Source organism: Argiope bruennichi, chromosome X1 (assembly GCF_947563725.1).
Source record: "Argiope bruennichi chromosome X1, qqArgBrue1.1, whole genome shotgun sequence".
NCBI lineage: Eukaryota > Metazoa > Arthropoda > Arachnida > Araneae > Araneidae > Argiope > Argiope bruennichi.
In genome coordinates this window covers 28,216,193-28,236,603 of record NC_079162.1, presented here as the reverse complement: position 1 = coordinate 28,236,603, position 20,411 = coordinate 28,216,193, and the positions used below count along the sequence as shown (strand labels likewise).

The following is a 20,411-nucleotide window of genomic DNA, read 5'->3' as shown; positions in this document are numbered from 1 at the left end:
TTGGTGGCAATACTAAAAGATATTATAGCCAATTTGATTTGCTTTTGTAATCTTCCTGCTCAAGTCCTTTCGTAAATTATGACATTTTCAGAATTTTTACCTTGTATAATGCGGACAATTGTATTTGTTATATGGCGTTGATCACTTCACATACGAAGATGTGTAGAGTCGAGTTAATGAAATTTAACTGTGATTTTGAAGTTATTTATTTATCTGTAATGAATAATATTGATTACTTCTTCTTTGCCAAAGATAAATACTGGTACGGTGAAAAATTTGTTTCTTTATTGAGAGAATTGCTGGATCATCTGCACTGGTATGAGGAAAATTTAAAATTGTTGTATGATGAATTACACAGATTTGATTTAGATGAAAATCACGGAAATGGATTTAGATCTTTCGTGCTAATTTTTGAAAGATGCTTTTCTGAATGCTATAAATACTCCAAAAGACTTATTAACAGTCGCAGCTCATTTTTCTTTAGAGTTCAAACATATCTGAAAGAAATTGAAAGTCTAGTCAATGTACTTTCTGATTTGAGGCCCACTTTAAATTTTCTCATCAAAATGCTCACAGAGAATCCTGAAAATCATTTGTTAATGCCTGAAAAAGCTGTCTCGCCTGAAGAAATACTAACCCAATGTGAAGGTATAAGTCAGTTGGGATTTTATGGACGATTTCAAGGTTTTTATGTAAGTTTCAATCTATATACCTTTATTCTTTATAATTAATGTTTAGTGGTTTTAATAGAGATAACTATTATGATTGCAGTTGTTATATATATATTTAGATATATTCTTTTAGTGGAATGTATGCAATGAATTTATTGCAAATATTTTTAAACCATTGTAATTGTTTTAAATCATTAGTCTGCGATAAAACAAAATTGTGAAATGTAATTCATAAGTATGATATTTGGTGTTGATTTCTGATATTTACATCTTACATGCTACTATTTCAGTACTGTTTTACATGCTATTGCTTTGTATGCATTACTCAAAATTATCTGATTTCTCAGAAAAATTTTAATCATGCCAGGTGTATTAAAAATAATTTTTTGAATAATTTTTTTTTTCTTATTACTTAGTATTTGGTGTTTAGACTGTCTCTCTGTATATATATATATATATAATATAGTGTGCATAAGAGTAATGATTTTTTAGAGTTAGCTATATCCATCTTAAGATTTAATATGAAGTTAAAACAAAAAATAATTCACTTATTTCTAAAATGGCTTGCAGTTATTACAAACATTTTTTAAGTCTGGTATGATATCAAAGCTTTCAAGGATAATATTGTTCTGAATGACTACTTTGACATTAAATTTTAGCACTTATCAGCTAATATCTAGTTTCTGTTTTGTTTCCTTAAATAACTTCCATTCCTGAACTGTCAGTGAAATAAGATAGATACTTTTAGCATGTTTTACTAATTATGAAATATCCTAATGATTATTTCTCCATAGGAACTGTATAATTTTAAAGTTTGTATATCTTGTTTAGGTACTTATGTATTAACGCCACCACAGCTACAGATTTGACAATTTTTGTGCTAATGCGCCAATAAAGAGCAATCCTCTTACGTATTAACACCACTGCAGCTACAGATTTGGTGGTTTTTGTGCTAATGCGCAAATTAAAAGCTTAATCTGTAGCTGCAGCGGCATTGAATTTTGAAAGTGATTGCGGCACTTAAAAACCGCCAAATCTGTAGCTGCGGTGGTGTTAATACGTAAGTACCCTTGTTTAATATATATATATATATGCTTCTCTATTTAATTATTTTCTGTCAATTTTTAAAAAATGTATTTATATCTTTGCAGTATTGTACATCAATGCGAAGAATACTTCAGGGAGTGGGTGTTATAGTGGCTACTTTCAGCGATTTATATCAAAAATCTGGTGGACCTGTTTTTAAAGCAGTTTTAACAGTTTTAAATGGTATAAAGTATATAATTGATCCTGAATTACGTGCATATCAAATAGTCAATGTTGCACAAAATTCATCTGTAGAATTTTTGAAAGCTTTTTGGAGCCTAAGTGAAGTACAACTAATGAAGGTATGTCTTTTTCAATTTATTAGAAATTACTTTTCAAAAGTACTGTATTCAACCATTTGTTTGAATATTTATTTGTTATATATTCACTTATGTAAGTTTTAATTGGCTGCCTTTTTAGTAATACTTGAATTATAAATTTATACAAAAAGGGATTGTTATTAGGTACATCATGTGTAAAGGTGTTTGAAAAACTAGAGAGATTTATTTGTGAAATATATTCTAATATAGATATTCTTATGTTAATGTTGTAACTGTTGTAGATTCCAGATGTTGTATCATAATAATAAATATTGAAGATATTTTTAAGATGGGGGAGAGGGAGCAATAGCAGGATTTTTTTTTTTTCAATATAATTGAAGCTACTATTGAATAGAAAATGTTGCTTTCATATTATTAGCTGAATCCATTCAAAAAATAGACTGGCTGGATTTTAATTTATTTGTAATTGCTTAAATGAGCTAATTTATTTTCTGCAATATGTTATTAAATTAAAAGGGATTCAAGGGCAAAAGCATAAAAAAATGGCTGTTAGTTTTGTATACAGAATGAAAATGTAAATTAATATTTTAGAATTTCATTAAAATTGCGTAAGTGGATGATAATCTGTGTACCATTTGTAAAAGTTGTTAATTGATCTATATAAAGAATTTATGAAAGAAAGGTTTGTCATAATTAAAAACAAAATTTCTAAATTTGTTATTTTTAATAAGTATTATTTTTTATAAATATTTATATATGATAGTTAGAGTATATATTGTTCATTTATAATGCACTTTTTTAGCAATTGTTTACTATCAGTAATTTTATCTGATCGTTATGCAATGTATTATCTGTTATAGCTGAAAATATACTTTAATTTTTGTAGCGATTACCTGATTGGATTTGTCCTAAATTAGCTGTTCGTGAGGAGATATATGTCCCAAACACATCCTTAACTTTGTGTAATATATATACAAAGGAAAACGTTGTGATACCTGTACCAACTTCTCACATTCCACCTGCTCCTGTTCGTTGTTTGCTTTTATCTTCTGTCCACCGTGAGGGGCAAGTATGTTCTCTTTTTAATTTTTTTCTAATTAATTTTTCTGGCATAATACTATAACGCTTGGGTTGTGTGCATTAACAGGATGACCATCTGACTGGAATCATCAGGAATTCTGAGAGATTGGAAAAAATTAGGGAAAAGTCAGATAAATTTATTTTAAAAATGAAGATTTTTTTATATCAATAATTTTTATTGAACTTGATAATTTGCTGATATTTTTTCATAAATAGAAGGAAGCATCTTTGGCAACCAATGAAAATCAATCCTTTACTGATAGTCAAAAGCAAGGATCATCCCCATTTCTGCACATGCACCCAGTGTCAGAAGCTTTACATTTAAGTTTCTGAAAGACCAAAATTTTGGCTAAGCAACATCTCAGTGCCATATTTTAGAATTCCTTGACTTCCAAAGAACAATTATCATGTATCTCATCTGAATTGTGCTGCATATTTTGTGGATGAACTTGATAATTAAATTAATTAATTAATTACAGTACTATATGCTTATATTCTTTATGCTTGTTTAAGAAAATTTACTCCTTTGCCTTGTTGTCTTGTGTTATTTATGGTATTGCATTGATAATCTGAGAGTATTACAATTCGTTAATTCATCATTTTTAGATCAAATTGTGATTAAAGCTTTGGTATAGCTTTAGCCAAAATAGTTTAAGTACCGTAAAGTTGGTTAAATTAATATTCAAAATTGATTTGGAAAAGAAAGGATAACCACCATGTCTAATTTAGGTAAAAATATAATATTTTCTCTTGAAACCTCTTGGTTGCTTTTTTTTTTTTTTTTTTTACAGGGCATTATGTTAAAGACATAATTAACAAAAATGTGTTGTTTTCTATCTGTTTTCTATTTGTTTTCTATCGGAAAAGACTGCCTAACTAAAGTCCAACTAGCATTATTGTTATGAATTTTATGTTTTAATGACTCTTATTTATTTAAAAGGAAAAAATCTATATACTTTTACTTCTTTTTCCTTTTCTTCCTTTGAATATCAAGCTGATGGCACCTTTTATTATGAAAACAAAAGTATGAATTCTTGAAAGTTAATATACAAAGTTATTTTAAACTGGCTATCAAATGTTGACCCATTATGATAATTCCCAAGCCAGCAAGTAAATAAGTATTTGATCAGAATTAATTTTTTCCTCACTTTGGAGACTTTTTTTTTTGTTGAATTATGAAGTACTGAACGTTATTACTGATATTTTCTCTCCCCCCCCCTTCCTTTCTTTCTTTCTTTCCTTTTCTTTTTTTGCTTATTTTTAAACATGAATGCAGATCTTTTACTAAATTCTTTGAATGGACAGATGACATTATTGCTAACATTCTTTTTAACATTTTTTTTATGTTACTTATGCTTAAAATTTCCCATACAATCAAGAAAATGCTCCATAATTTTAAAATATTAAACACAAGAAATTAATTTGTTTGATACATTATAGGTGTATATTTCTTCTGTGAAACCAGTTGCTCTCAAAATTTATAAAATTATTCATATTGTCTTTTTTTTTAATTTATATTTCTAAAACATTTTTATTCAATACAGAAAAAAAAAATTAATAAAAGACCAATTTCCCCCTTCTTTCTGTATGTTATAAGCATTCTGCCAATGTGCAAGTGATGTGTTTGTAAATATTTTTTTTCTGTCAATTGAATGTCATTTTCTGTCCATTCTAATTTAAGGGGTTGATACACAATATGGATAGGGGAGTTCCTACTGGAAGGAAATAAATCATTTAATTCTTAAGCAATTTGTTAATATGCATGTGTTTTTGTATTGTATCTTTCATGAGTAAATCTGACAAACAGTTCTGAGGTATGACTGGTTGGCCAAAAGTCAGTCTAGAAGGGCATACATCTTCCAGTATTGGTTAATATATTTCCAGAAAGAGGAAAGTGTTTACATAATTGAAGCTTATTTGAAATCTAACAAGTGAAAAGGACATTTTATTTATTTTGTTTCTAGGCATTTAATTTTATTTTGCATTGATTTTAGTTAAAATAGTAGAGGAATCTTTCACTTACAGTTAAAAATATATTGTTTAATAAATAAAGAAAAGATAGCAAAATCATTCTGAAGATATTAGATACGTCTGAAAAAAGTCAGGGAAAATCAAACGCCACAGATAATGGCCACCCTGAATAAATAAAAATAAATAAATATGGTTTAGGTTGATACTGTTATGATTTACTTGTTAATGTTAAAATGTTTCTTCTATTTTAAAACTTGTTATAACATATTTCTTTTTCAGCATACGAATATTTTAACTAGTTTATATGCATTCTAACATTCCTTTTCTTTTCCATCCTGATGTATTGCTCATTATTTTTGTTTCTTCATAAAACATTAAAATGATCACTCTGAGCATTCTCATTTTGATTGTTAGCTCAATTCTTCAAAATAGTTCATTGCTCTATCCACTCTGTGAATCTCTGAAAGTTATTATTCATTAACTTGTATTCTTAAGTTGGAAAGTACTTATTGATAATTAAAAAAAAAAAAAAAGAAGAAGACAGTAGTCATGAAAAATGTTAGACTTTGATGCTGTTTTGTAAAATATTAAAAATCATGAATTTTCATTTATTCCAATTGTTTTTTAATTTAAAGAACATGGAGGGTATCCACTCTACTCATGACCTAATAGCTTATTTCTAAGCCATTCAAGAGAAGCATTGCTTGTGTAAGATTTGTGTGTCATAATAACAATCAACATAATTAGTAAGATAACCCTCATGTTAAAGGCATTTGTGCCATTATAGCAAGTCTAACAAATCTGCTCTACTTCATCTTTTGTAGACTTTTTTAAAAGCATCCTCATAGGCAATAATGTAATATGCTTAAATCTAAAGCCATGAAAAACACTCACAAGAAATTTCCATATCCAGTGATGTTATTTCCAAATATTATGGGCAGGAAAACTTGTGGCTGGAAAGATTTATGAGCCCCCTTAGGCTGGCGACACATTGTTGATATGGACTTCATATCGAAATAGACTCCTCTAAATAGTTCTAACTCATGGAGATTTTTTTCAGTAAATAAATCAAGTTTGCATTGAATTCCTTATGTTTGAAGTGTTTATAATTAAATTTTCAGTATTTTAAACAGAATATATTTCATTCAATTTTAGTTGCAGGAACTCAGTAGATACTGTTCATGCTGTTAGTTTATTATTATTATTATTATTATTATTTAAAAACTTCCTGTTAATAATCTTGCACATATTTCAGCTTCCTTTTAAGTTTTTTGAAACTTAAAGGTTGTAGTTTTTGATTTATGATATGTTTCTTTTTGAAACAAATGAAAGGATGTCATTAATTAAATTATATTATAACTCCTTTTTTGTGATTCAACCATTTATTTGACCATCCCATTCTATGCAACATAAAATTTGAATGTAGTTAAAATAAACATTGATTTTCAATTCTAGAATTTACATTATTTTGAGCTCAAAAATGACAGCAATTTTTATAAGGTACCAAAAATTAAGATATTTTTATTCTTAATGTCAGGAATGAGTTTATTTACTACTTCTAGTTTTGTCTGAATGATTGCTGTTAAGTATATTTGCTGCCCCCCCCCCCATTTCATAATATAAATCATCAGCACTCTATTAAAATTTGATGTTGTATTTTACAAAGCCAGTTTTTTCATAATAAAACTCAAATAATAATTTGGAGATGTCTCAGAGTTATGAAATGTAAATGTTTTATTAAAAAAAGCTAAGAAATATTGACATACTGAATGTCTTTTAAGCAAATAATTTAATATTTTTCTGAAACAGTAGTAATCTCATGTCAGGTAATCAAAAGAAATTTAAACTTAATAACATGTTAATCTGTTATTTCAATTTACATGTGATTGCTGAGGAGCATTCTTGAGATAACAAAATTTATCAGTGTGAAACTTTTATAAGTAATTAAAGTAGTAGTATGTGGAAAATATTTTTCTGAATATGACTTGTAGAATGAGGAGTGTGGACTGTATAAAAATTTAAATTTTGCAATTTTTTCACAAGTATACTTATTGACTGAAATTACATAAAATAGAATTCTTTGTCACCTGAAACATTTTCTCAACTGGAACTATATGCCTGTGTCTTACAGTTTAAAAATTAACTATTGAACCATAGTTAAAATGGACAACCTGTATATATGATTATTCAATGAAAGAGCTCTATGAAAATATATATATCAGAGAAAAATTAATTTAACGTAGTTCTATAACTATCCACTGAATTACTTTAACAATCGTTAGAAATTATTTGCAGAATGTTGTACAACATTATTTAGTATTTTAATCTTTTGAGAAAGGAAATAATTTGAAAAAACAATCCAAATTTGAGTTATTGTATAACATCACATTTTGACAAGAATTTAAGTATGGTGTGATACAATTTTTGATTATTTGTATGGCATTAAATATATAAACCTTTTTTTAAAGTATTCAAACTCTTTTTCTTGAGATTCCAACTCTAGAGTTCGTTTTTCTGACATATGTAATTTGAGAGCAATTTTTTTAGCTTCTAGATCTTTTTATAAAGAATTATAATACACAGCTATCTTTTTCTGGCAAAAGTTTTTAAAGAATATATTTTCTTTGCAAATAGTTTAAAATAAAACGAATCTTTAATAATCAATTTTTTAAGTAATTGAAATATCTGTATTATTTGTGATAGACTAAATTTTTGCAATATCTGTATTATTTGTGATAGACTAAATTTTTGTAATATCTGTATTATTTGTGATAGACTAAATTTTTGCAATATCGGTATTATTTGTGATAGACTAAATTTTTGCAATATCTTTTCTCCAAGTACCATTTATTCTAATAAAAATTCTGTTTTGTGTGAGAAATATTTTATCCATTCAGAAATATTTCTTTGTACAAAAGTGGAGATGATTATTTTCTTGAATACTTTATTCTATTTATAAACCTTAAAACCAAAACTCGCTCAGTTCTTCCATTCATAATGGAAATGGGGATTTTCTTCTCCCATATTGCTAGGTTAGTGAAGATTGAAATAAAGTGCAATAAAGATTTTTTATCAAAAAATATTATGCTGATTGTTATTTTCCTTCTTCTGTGCTTTGAATGCATTTATTTGTACACTCTAATAAAGAGAAAATTGCCAGCATAATTTGTCCTCATTTGTACAATATGTACTTTCTCTCTCTCTCTCTCTCTCTCTCTCTCTCTATATATATATATATATATATATATATATACACACACACAATTCTGATGCACAAAAAATTCCTGGGTAATGCTGTATTTTAAAAGTTAAATGATCAATATGTGTATATTACATGGTTTATTTATGTAATTCCATATTAAGCAGATACTATATTTTTATTATAACTTTTTTTTATTGTCAAAGAGCTAGAAATGAAAGAAGTTTAATTTTTTCTTCATTTTATTTCATTTCATGTTTTTGATAGCTACCTGCAAATATCTTCTGAAGATATTGTTTATAATTATTCAAATATTTCAGTTATGACGAATTTCCATTGATTTCGGCTTTTTCAGAATCGAATTTTATCCTTCTTGAGATTGAGTCTTCTTTTATATAATAACTCTTTATTTTTTTATATCCCCGGCTCGTTTGTTTAAATTGTTCATTTTATTTAGTTAATCATACTTATTATTTTATGAATTTATTTCAGTAATGATCTGTACACACACAACACAATGCGAGCTGTTAATTATGTTTTATATATATGGAATATGTTACAATTATCTATTTATATTGAATATGTTACAGTTATCTATTTATATTGAAATGTCTTATTTCATACATTTATATTTTAAAGAATTAAGCTAAATGCTCAAAATTATCTCATAATTATTTTGGTTTGAAATTGAATAAATTATTCTAAAGCATCACTAGTTACATAACAAATTCTTGTAAAAGTATGCACTGTATTCTACAATTATTCTTATTCTGAAAATGTTCTTTAGAATAACTATATCTATTTGAGATTATTAAAAAATGAATAATAATAATAATAATTTTTTTCGTTCTCATAGTGTTGAATATTTTAGAACATTAAAAACATGACATAAAAATATTTCAGTTCTTATAAATTCAAAAACGATTTTTCAATTTTTTTAAAATTTATAATATATTCTTTTTTTTAGTTATAAGTTAAATGTTGTATAAATTTGCATAATTTCTTATATATGCTTAGATTATTTTTGCTTAGAGACAGTATATTTTTAATAAAGTATTTAAAAAAAACTTTTTAAAATCACATAAAATTATACCAATATTATTTTTAAATTACCATATCAGAATATCTATTAATTGAAGCCTTGAAATGTTCATGGTCAACATTTATTTCCTTCCTCAGTTTTAATAATTAAATAAAAGGTATTGGCTGTTATATATATTACAAGAGGTGTTAATTGGGATCCCTTTGAGATTTATCTTTTTTATTTATCTAATAGATATTTTTTGTTGCTTCTTTAAACAAGATTTATTTGTTCCCAGCAATGGAAATAATAAAAGTCGTATTAGAAATTACACAAAAGGTTTTGTTGTTTAGTCATATTAGTATAAGTTTTTGTTTCTTTGTAAGCTATATTATGAAGTATAAATATGCAGTTAAATCTTAATCTGATACTTTTCTTATTGATGGCTTTCAGAAAGGTTTGTATATTTTTGCATTACCTTTAGAATATCCATTAGAATTACTTAGTAAGTTTTAGAGTTAAAAGTTTGAATGTCTGTGATGAATTTTGCTAATTCTGACTTGAAATAATTTTGTAACTTATTTTGAAGATTAATTTTATATGAGATTTTTTAAAATTAGGTATTAAAGAAAAGTAGGGAGAAAACGTCATCAGCCCCCAAATCAAAAAGTTTACTGTTCCATTGTCATGGTGGAGGTTTTGTAGCTCAAGATCCTGATTCTCATGAAGTAAGTGTGATATCTTGTGGAAATTTACCTTAGTTATAAAAATATCTGATTTATGTCATTACAATCTTTATTCTTGTTCAAATGAAATATTTTTGCTTTCACAATAATAAGTCCTAACTTATTGACTATTAATTGAATCTTAAATAAATTCTGATGATGATTATAACACAATACACAAAAAATTTTGCTAAATATGTATTTAAACATTGAAACATTGAATACAATTAGAGGAATAATTTACCTAATATTAGCCATAAAGTGTAGCTTGACTTTCTCTACTTCAACTATGCACTCGGCTGTATGGGCACATCTTATCACCTGTTTAAGAAAATTCCCATCTATATCTGTGCCCACTTACTGTATTTAAAGAAGTGTAAATTAATTTTTTCTGTACCTTCCATTTACATCAATTTCTTTGTTCCACATCATTAAGAGAAAGTGTTCTCTTGCAATCTAATTCATGATTTTTCTTGTATAATGCTGTGCCCATCTTGTTTTCATAGTGTAAATCATTCAACTTTTTTTCATCTTTGTCATATGATACCTGTTTAATTAATTTGCAATTCCTATCTCTGTGAGTAACTGGTATGTATGGCGATTAGAATATTCAAAGCACTACAAATACACTAAAACTTCATAGTCTGAACAAGCTGAAAATTTTGATGTGTCTTGAAAACACATCACAATACCAATTTAATTTTCATATTTTCCCCTCTCATTAATTGATTTTTCTGCCTCTTGGTGATGGTGTGTTTAAATATTGTATGGAATATATTGAAAAATCCTCTGAGTATTAGGTGATGAAATTTTTGCTCTGACAAATAGAAGATGATGAGAACTAATGTTAAAAAAACTGACAATTAACTATAACATCTTTCAAGAGAAATTAAGAGTTTATCTGAGTGAGCAAACAGAAGTGTATCATTTACAAGAAAATAATTCCTTTTTCATATTACATTTCTTAATTTCGTCGATGATTTTTTTAAATTCTAATTTAAGGTATTTTTCAGAGTGTATAGAATTGAAAATATCATATAATTTAATGCCATCATGATTCACTATGATATGTATTCATAGTTTCATTGTATTGCTTAGGGGAAATCAAATTATACTTAAACAGTTAAACAGTAATATTTATTCTAATTGTCATTTTTAACCTTTAATAAAATGCATGCAACCTCTGCTTTAGTTTAATTAATATAAATGCTATTGTCTTGGATATGAGTTGATGTTCTTATTTCGAATGTTTAATGATTTAATTTCTACTTTTAGAAGGCTATGCATATTTTTGATCATATCTTTAGATTTATGATTAATGAATCAATGAATAGAATAACAATATTAAGAAGTGATAATTTTCATTTGGTATACATTTTAACAATCTTGCTGAATATATTCTAATTGTATCAATTAAATAATATCTTTATTAAAAATAGTATCACTTTTATAACAAATGTTTTTTTACGTTTTTGCTTTAGAAAATATTAGAAATTGCTTTTCCCCAGTATAAGTGTTCTACTTTTTGTTTTATTGATCTAGGTGAAATTTAAATTAAGGTAAACAAAAGAAATTTGTATTGAATTCATTGTAGAACAAGCATAATACATTAAAAAAATCTTTAAAACTGTTGATTTACTTAAAAAATTTTATGTAAATGCTCATGATATAAATTTCACTTTTCTTTGTCATTCTTTTTTTGCACATCGTAGGTGAAATACATTAAAATTTTATTGATTTTTAATTCTTTCATTTGTAAACAAGACTTTTGTTTACTTACTATAATAAGTATGCTTATATTTTTTATTGTGTTTATTAGGCGTATTTTTAATTTCACAGTAATAAAATTCATTCTTTTTAATTTTGTTTATTTTTAATTATAGTGCTTTTTTTTCCAGATCTACTTGCGCCATTGGGCTCATGATTTAAATGCTCCTATTATATCAGTTGATTATTCCCTTTCACCTGAAGCCCCATTTCCAAGAGCTCTGGAAGAAGTACTTTTAGCTTATGCATGGGTATTAAAGAATCCTCATAAACTGGGTAAACATTTATGCAATTTAATGGAAATAATGCTATCGGAAATCAAAATTACTAGTTTACAAATAGAAATTTAAATGAGATGATTTACTGCTTTGAAAATGTATAGCAATTGTTTACAATTTTATCATAATTTTAAGTTTAGAACTATTAAAAATGTCCGCAGAATCCCATCACAATTTTTCTGTTAGCAACAGAGATAAATTTATATTTGATCCTGTATTGCAGTTGTGTCTAAAAATAGCATTAGGATTTAATTAGGATTAGCATTAGGATTTAATCTCTTGAAATAAAAGTATTTTTTACCTTTAATGGTTTTATGCTTGTGAATTTTTTTTTTTTTTCATGTGATTGCAATACGGCTTTTTGCTTTTTTTTATTTTCATATCAGTTAGTAAACTTCAAAACATTCTATTTATCTAATAAGCACCATTTATATAGAGAGAAAGAATAACAGAGGTTTACTTCCAGATACTTTGCCATTGGAAGAGATGGCAGTTTTATAATAGTTTTTATTGACATCGTACTTAAGCTCATTTTCGCATTCTTTGGAAATGAATTTTTTAACATAAGCTTGGTTTCTGTAGAAAACACCCAATCATCCTTGAAGTTTTCCTTACTGGTGCACCCTGAATGTTATTGCCACTTATGTTGTTAATCCAAAACTGTTTAATGTAGTTATTTATGGTTATTTGTATATTTTTTAATGAAAATTAGTGCTTGCCTTTTTAATTAAACACTTACCTATTTCAATTCTAAAATGTAATAATTATTAACTAAATATTGAATTAATCGAAATTAATTATAAAAACAGAAATGTAAGTCATACAGATATGCATTATTGTGTTTCATATGATCAGAATTTATAGCACATCAGAGTTGTTGTATGCAATTTGCCTTGTCACGAGATAATAACGTTCATTGATATATATATATATTTCAAAATCTAATTTCAATTCTAATTAATTTCCAAAATCGTCACTGCTGCTTGTACATAAATTATGCCTCCCATGATGCAATAAAGCGAACTTAAAAATTTCAAAGTGCCTTCCCTGTCTTCGGCCACGATTCTGCTTCAAAAAATTATGTATATATATATATATATATATATATATATATATATATATATATATATATATATATATATATATATATATATATATATATATATATATATTTGGAATTGTATAACTTACATATTTTACAGATTAGCCTGGTTCATTTACAGGGAACTTCTAACTTTTGATTAAAATACTAAGACACGAAGTTTGTAGAATAATTTAACTATAAAAGGATATAAAGAATTGAGGGAAAAGAAAATTCAGTGGCAAAAGGATTAAATGCACTTCCTGTATTCTACAGATTAAAAATTCGCTCAAACATAGGAGTATTTCATTATGTGAAATTTATTTATGACGATCTATTTTTATTTCATTCAACTCTTTATGATATTATATATTTTGATCGAATTTAAATGCTGTTTATGAATGACACTTTTATTTTCTTATTATTTCCTGCAGAATTAGAGTTAACCTTTTAATTATTGATTTTTTTAAGGGTTATTACATTTTATTGGTGGATGAATGTTTATATTTTACATATTAAGTTTATCCCAAGTTTATTAACAGATTATAAAAGACACGATATATAGACATATAAAAGATTTTAATGAGATACATTTTTGTAAACATTTAAATTTAAAACTTTCAGGATGGACAGGTGAAATTATATGTTTTGCTGGAGATAGTGCTGGTGGAAATGTTTTAATGAGCACTGTTTTGAAAACCATTTCTTTACAAATTCGTCAGCCTGATGCTGTTCTGTGTTCTTATACGCCTTTAGTTCTTGATATAGTTCCATCTCCTTCACGTTTACTTTGTTGGATTGATCCACTTCTTCCTCTTGGATTTATGATAAGTTGCCTAGATGGTAAGATAATTCATTTTTATGTTTGATTTTCTTAGGATTTGTCAGTATTTTTTGAGGAAAAGTAGATTCCCTTCTTTCTATACTCCAAAGATATTGATGAACTTATTCAAACTACCAATGCTGCTTTAAATGATTTAAATATGAAATAAATAATAGTAAACTATAAAAATTGAAGTAGAATACACTGAATCGTATTCAGTAAATACATTAATCAGGCATATTTTTGAAATTTTCATGTATAATCTTGAAACTGCAAAAACTTTAGTTATAATGTAATAAATTCATTACGGAATACAAAATATTTTCTTCCTGCAACAAACGTTATTTAATTGTATATTTTGCTATCGAAAATTTCTTTTCTAAATAAATTATTATTACCATACAAATCGAAAGCATTTCTCATACTGTCTGTTGTTAATTGGTTAGATTTTCCTCCTAACTTTTTCATCTTTAAGCAAGTAATTAAATTCTACAATAATTAAAATAACTAATGATACCCCTATCATCCTCTATGAATTTTTTTTCAGTGGATGCTTTCGTAATTTAAAAATCTGAAACAGTTAACATTTTATATTTACTTTCAAAAAGTTCGATTGCAATTTTTTAATTGATTATGTAAATTTTATAATGGATTATATTCTGTCAGAGGTTATTTTCAGAACACATTCAGAGGTTATTTTCATTGCATAGTAAATTTTTCTATAAATGTGTAACCATTTTTATAAGATTGGGGTTCATTTTTGAATGTCTAATTGATTATTATATTGCAAATGTTATTAATTTTTTTAAGTTATTTTTCTTCTTAGGGAAAAAGGACAAACCTAAAGTAAGTCTTTGAAAGCAAAACTTGAGCTGATATGAATATAAAAAAATAAATTTTAACTATGCAGAATGAGTCTTAATTGTACAATTGCAATTTATAAATTAAAATCATTTATTTTTTGAAAATGAGTTTAAAAGTTTGCTAACATTATTTTATAAATATATTTTTACATTAATAGGCATAAATTTGTTGTCGTTTAAATATTATGCTTTCTAACATCCATTAGCATCATGCCTTAAATTTGAAATTGACACAAATCTTGTTGCATTGATATTCAGTCTTACCAATTTTCAATGATATTTTATATATATTTTTAGCATATGCTGGAGCAATGACTACAGAAGAAGATGAGTATGACACAGCATTTGAACATGTTTCCTCAGGACGGAGATCAAGAAAAATATCTTCCATTAGTGAAATATTCGATTCAAGTATAAATTTTTTGAAACAATGTGAGTGGATTGAAGTCGAAGCAAATGAACCTCCTGAAAAATCTGCGGATATTATATTTTATAGTTCTGAAAATCGCAGTGTCGATGGTAGTAATTATATTCGGGATTTTATTGAAAAGTATGATGATGGAGCAATCAAAAAATCTCAGAATGAAACTTGGAACTATAGTAAAGAATTCAATATCTATAATTTTCCCCAGGACATAATTTTTGACCTTAAAGCTAAGAGTCTCGAGGCAGTAGATATGGGATTGAGAAAAATTTCTGAGTTTTTTATGTGTACATCTTTATATCAAAAAGTCATTGCACCGCTTCTTCCTAATATGGCATCAACATCTCAAAAGAAAGCCCAGTTTTTATATAATAAGAAGTCGATTTTTCAAAAGATGAAAAAGCTAAAGATTGTCTCAAAGAATCCCTTCATGTCACCACTGCTGGCATCAGATGACATTTTGAAGGAAATGCCCCCTATTTATTTTGTGGTAAGTGAATTATGCTTCAATTAATTCAAGAAATAAAGTATTTGATTAAAACAATCTATTCAAATAAAGTAAACTCCTAGACTGAATGAAGTAATGGGAGCGAACCGTGTCCATAAAATGTTAAATCCATTAAATCTTTTACAGTATGAGCAATAATTAAAACAGAATATAAATCATTTAATTTTGCCTTATAATGTAGATATAAAATATTTGATGTGCTTGCTTAACCCATCACAAATGAGAAAAAAACATTTTTAATTGATTTTTTTTTCTTTAATCAAATATTTTTTTGATCTCAAGAAAAGGAGAATGAAAAATGATGGGGGGTAGCATGTCCTGAAGCTTCCAAACTCCATTTTGCGAAAACCGCCAATGTATAAGATGATTTTAATCATTTAAAGAAAACTAATAAGTGTTTACTTTTAATTGCTATAAATTATTTTTATAAATAACCTTCATTGGCAATGGAAAAATACCTTGTTAGGATCATTTGCTGTTTTAAGAAAGATTTTCTTTAGCTTGTTTATTGCTTGATTTACCCTTAAGTGTTTCATACTTTAATTTAAATTCATTATATTTGATAAATTTTTCTTGCAAACAGGGGTGTTTGTGCTCCGGGGAAACCCCGGAATTCCGGGGATTTTGAACTTTGATACCCGGAAATTCCGGGGATCGTCGTTCAAAAGGAAGTAGGAATAATAATGAATTATTTATTTTGATCTGGGTAATTTTGTTTGCTTTGAAAGCAGAAAACGCAAGGTCAGTGTGTGTGGTGAAAACTTTTCCTTTCTTTCTCCAAAGGCAGTGATAATGCGTGAAAAGGGGGAAAAAAGCTTCTTTTTTGTTCTTTCCTTATTGTGAGTTATGACTCATTCCCCCGGTTCTCGGACATTCTCTTCTGGATTCTTTTCGGCAAGTAGGCGCGGCAGAAAAAAAAGGGAGAGACTTCGTTCGACCAGATGTGCGATCACGTGACCTGGGTTCAAAGGTCTTAATTTTGCAAAATTAATGGTTATTAATATTGCAAAAAAAGTAATTCATTGAACTTTTATAATTAGGTCATTCAATACTTCATAATCGTAATTTTTCATTTCCCCCCCCCCCTTCTCGAAACTCCAAAATGTCGGTAGTAAGTCCGTAAAAGTTTCAGGGGATTTTTTGGGGTCCCACAAACACCCCTGTGTAAATTTAAGAAACGTATAGCATAATAAAAAAATTCGTCCAATTATGACATGAAACTTAAATATTTTACATATATGTAGATAAATATTTTTCATGTTTCATTAATGATGTCATTTGTGAAGAGAACTATTTTATTTATCAATATTGCATTTAACCATATTTTAATAAAAAATTCTCTTCTTTTCCCCACAAAAGAAATATGATTAACAAAACAATCAACACTGTCTAGCATATTCGGCTGTAGATCAAATGGTCATTTTATTCACTCACAATGAAAAAAAAATCTATTTGAGCCTCTTAAAATTCTGATAGATAATTGAATTAGTTTGAAAATCAGATTTAATATTTTCTGCTTAGTTTTCCTAAATATTACTCGAATTAAGATGAATTCTCTCTTTCCTATCATTAGGAAGTTTTTAAGACGAGGTAACTAAACTGTAATTATCTGTACTTTTTAAAATCGAAATTGAATACCTAATATTTAAAAAATAATTGAGTATGATGTTCAGTAGTTGATTTTTAGCTGTAACAGTCCTTATATTTCTCTAAAGTGTACATATTATGAAAAAATTTAGAAAAAATCAGTAGTTGACAAAAAATGGTAATTGTATGAAATTTAATTTTGTATGATAAATCAATAAGTCAAGCTTTATCTTAAGATAATAATTAAATTGATTATCAGTAAAAAGTATGTACTAAAGATTGTGAAAAAATTCTGGTTAATCAGGTTGAATGAAAGTAAATGAAGATTAAGGAAAGTTTTCGGAGTTTTCTACATCTTTTAGGACTGTTTTTAAAAGGCATAGCTGATTTATGACAGTTGTCATAAAATAAATAAGGAAATAAGAGTCTTCGATTCAATTTGTTTTCAATTAATGATAAATTGTGTTCCATCTTCTTAGCTGTTCTCGTCCATCCCCTCTTTGCTCCTATAGAATGACTTGAAGCTGCATATCAGTTACTGTCAGCACACCAGAATCCCACAAAGAAAATCTGTGTGAATGATCGCGAATCACCTTTCATCTTTAAAATATACTTGAAGTCCAGTCTTTGTCAAATGGAATTTTGTGGAGCAGACTCAGGGTTATAGAGCTAAACTATCAAATATGAATTGAAAAAAAAATTAATAATATTTGGTTGTACATTCGATATATCTTATAATTTTATGGCTTGTTTTACCCATGCTGCTCTTAACGTAGGTGCAGCCATATAAGTATTTGCTTTGTTTTTACTTTTGTATATTTAATTTTGAAAGAGAAAGCATGCTCCATAGTTTAAAAAGCAAGCTTTACTAATTCAAAATAATGCACTACATACTCTTAAATTGAAATTAAAAGCCTAGTCATAAAATATGAATTACAAAGTACCTTGAATGTTGAAAACTATTTAGGTTACATTTCAGTATAAATTATTTAACCATAAATGTCTTATTAAAATTGATAAATTGTGTATCTAAATAATGTAACAGTTCTTTCTTAATTGTATAATATCATTGCCTTCTTTGAGTCTATTTTTTCACTGTTAATGCAGTATAATTATGTAATGCATTTCAGCGTTCTCACACTTGTATTTCCTTACATGATCTTCGTTTTTTCGCGGGTAATTAGATATTTTAGCTCGTGCTGGTCCTTCATATGGGTGTCATTGAATTTTCTTTTATGTCCGGCCTAATGTACTCAAACAGTGTCTTTATTATGTTTACATTTGATGGGACATGCAACAGGACTGTTGGAGCTGAATGTTACCTTTACTCTATTTCAACATTAGGATATCCATGTCATTGGCAATCTGTCGTAAGCGAAATAAATAAAACAAGATCAGTAGCATAAACTCTTATTATTCTTGTATGTATTGATTGTTAGAATAGTTACATTAGCATCATTAATTGCTGTAAACGTATAGGTAACTACATACTTAGTCATTTCCATATCTTAATAATATTTGAAATCTTTGAGATTTTTAAATTTCTGTCATAACCAAACATCGAAGAATACTGTTGTATTCTGTGTATTTGTATACGTACAAATTTTTATGGAAACTTTTTGATGAAACTAAAACAATAGCATTTTTCAAAAAATGTTCATAATGTTTTTATGTTTTATATTCCTGACCTCATATGTACACATGTTTGGGCATTAATAATCACGTTTCTATTAAGATACAATTAGAAATGTTTTCTCATTGCATTTATATGAAAATTAATGATAGTTTTTTTTTTCTCTCTATTCTTTCAGTCTTTGAATTTCGATCCATGTCTTGATGATTCTGTAGCATTCACAAAGCGACTTCGATCCTTGAATCGACAAGTTACTATAGATTTCCTCGATGACCTACCTCATGGATTTTTAAACTTTCTCCCATTTAGTCAAGAAGCCCATAATGGCTCAAACTTATGTGTTCGCCGCTTAAAAGAAGCTATGAAATTGATATAATGAATACAATATACTCAAACAGCATATATCTGAACGACACATAATACTGAATTAAAATATACTCAATATATTTATACAGTACAACTGAAAGTCATTAAGAGCTTACAAATCTTGTTTTATTATGTTTATTATATATTTGTTTATAGACTTATTTTTGTTGTTAATTTATTATTTTTCCTCTTTTTTTCATGTATATATGAGAAAAAAACTGTATTAAAAGCGTAGACATAAAACAAGTATTGTAACTTTTATTTAAGCTTTTAATATTTGTATTTTTACTGTTATAGCTTTACTATTGTATTAATTTTCATTTTATTCTGTAAATCTTGTATGCAGTTATTTAAATTTTAATTAAAGCATATAGTTTTAAAACACAATAAATATATATTTTATTATATTAAATCGTTTCATGTTGATACATATGATTTATTGTTTAATATATAAAACATGCTTTTTAATTGTCTTGAGTATTTTCTGAACAATGAAAAACAACTCAGTGTTTATAAATAATAATGTTGTATGTAATTTCGAATTTTTGTTTGCAATATAAATTGAATTGCAGGTTAAGTTTTTAACAAACGCCGAATTTAGAAAGTGTCGAACTTTTGCGCCTTTAAGATTGATTTTTTCTCCTTATTTCCTTAAAGAAAAACTTTATAATCAATATTCTACAGGTCACAATATTTTATGACAACTGGGAAATCAACCTTGAAATGTTGACATCTAATCTTTATTTTTAGTATGGGCCATTGCGGATATCAGACATTGTTTTAAGATGGAAAATTAATCACAAACTCATTCTCAAGGACTGTATAATATTAAACTCAGTTTATTTGATGTTCACGCTTTTTAAGATATAAAATATGGCACTGCTGCAACAGCGCTTACGATTGGTTACGGAACATTCCGCCCCACGTTGCAATATTTAAATTCAACCAATAAATCATACAGTAATTTCAAATGTAAATAGAAAATAAACACAATACCATAACATTAAATAATTCACAAAGAAACACTAATATAAGATTACACATTAT

The 20,411-nt window shown here is 26.9% G+C and overlaps 1 protein-coding gene across 1 annotated transcript; it reads left to right on the top strand.

The window, feature by feature from the left end:
* On the top strand, positions 1–19,626 carry LOC129958590 (hormone-sensitive lipase-like). Its single transcript, XM_056071171.1, has 8 exons — positions 1–692; positions 1,823–2,059; positions 2,925–3,107; positions 9,930–10,037; positions 11,933–12,077; positions 13,785–14,003; positions 15,144–15,760; positions 19,177–19,626. Exons 1-8 carry the CDS (start codon positions 132–134, stop codon positions 19,372–19,374), a joined length of 2,268 nt encoding a protein of 755 aa, XP_055927146.1. The 5' UTR covers positions 1–131; the 3' UTR covers positions 19,375–19,626.
* Positions 19,627–20,411: the final 785 nt, after the last annotated feature.

Coding starts and splice junctions, on each gene's coding strand:
- LOC129958590 (XM_056071171.1), top strand. CDS start 132: ATGGCGTTGATCACTTCACATACGAAGATGTGTAGAGTCGAGTTAATG. Junction 10,038..11,932: donor AAGATCCTGATTCTCATGAA/GTAAGTGTGATA, acceptor TTTTTTTTCCAG/ATCTACTTGCGCCATTGGGC. Junction 14,004..15,143: donor TATGATAAGTTGCCTAGATG/GTAAGATAATTC, acceptor ATATATTTTTAG/CATATGCTGGAGCAATGACT.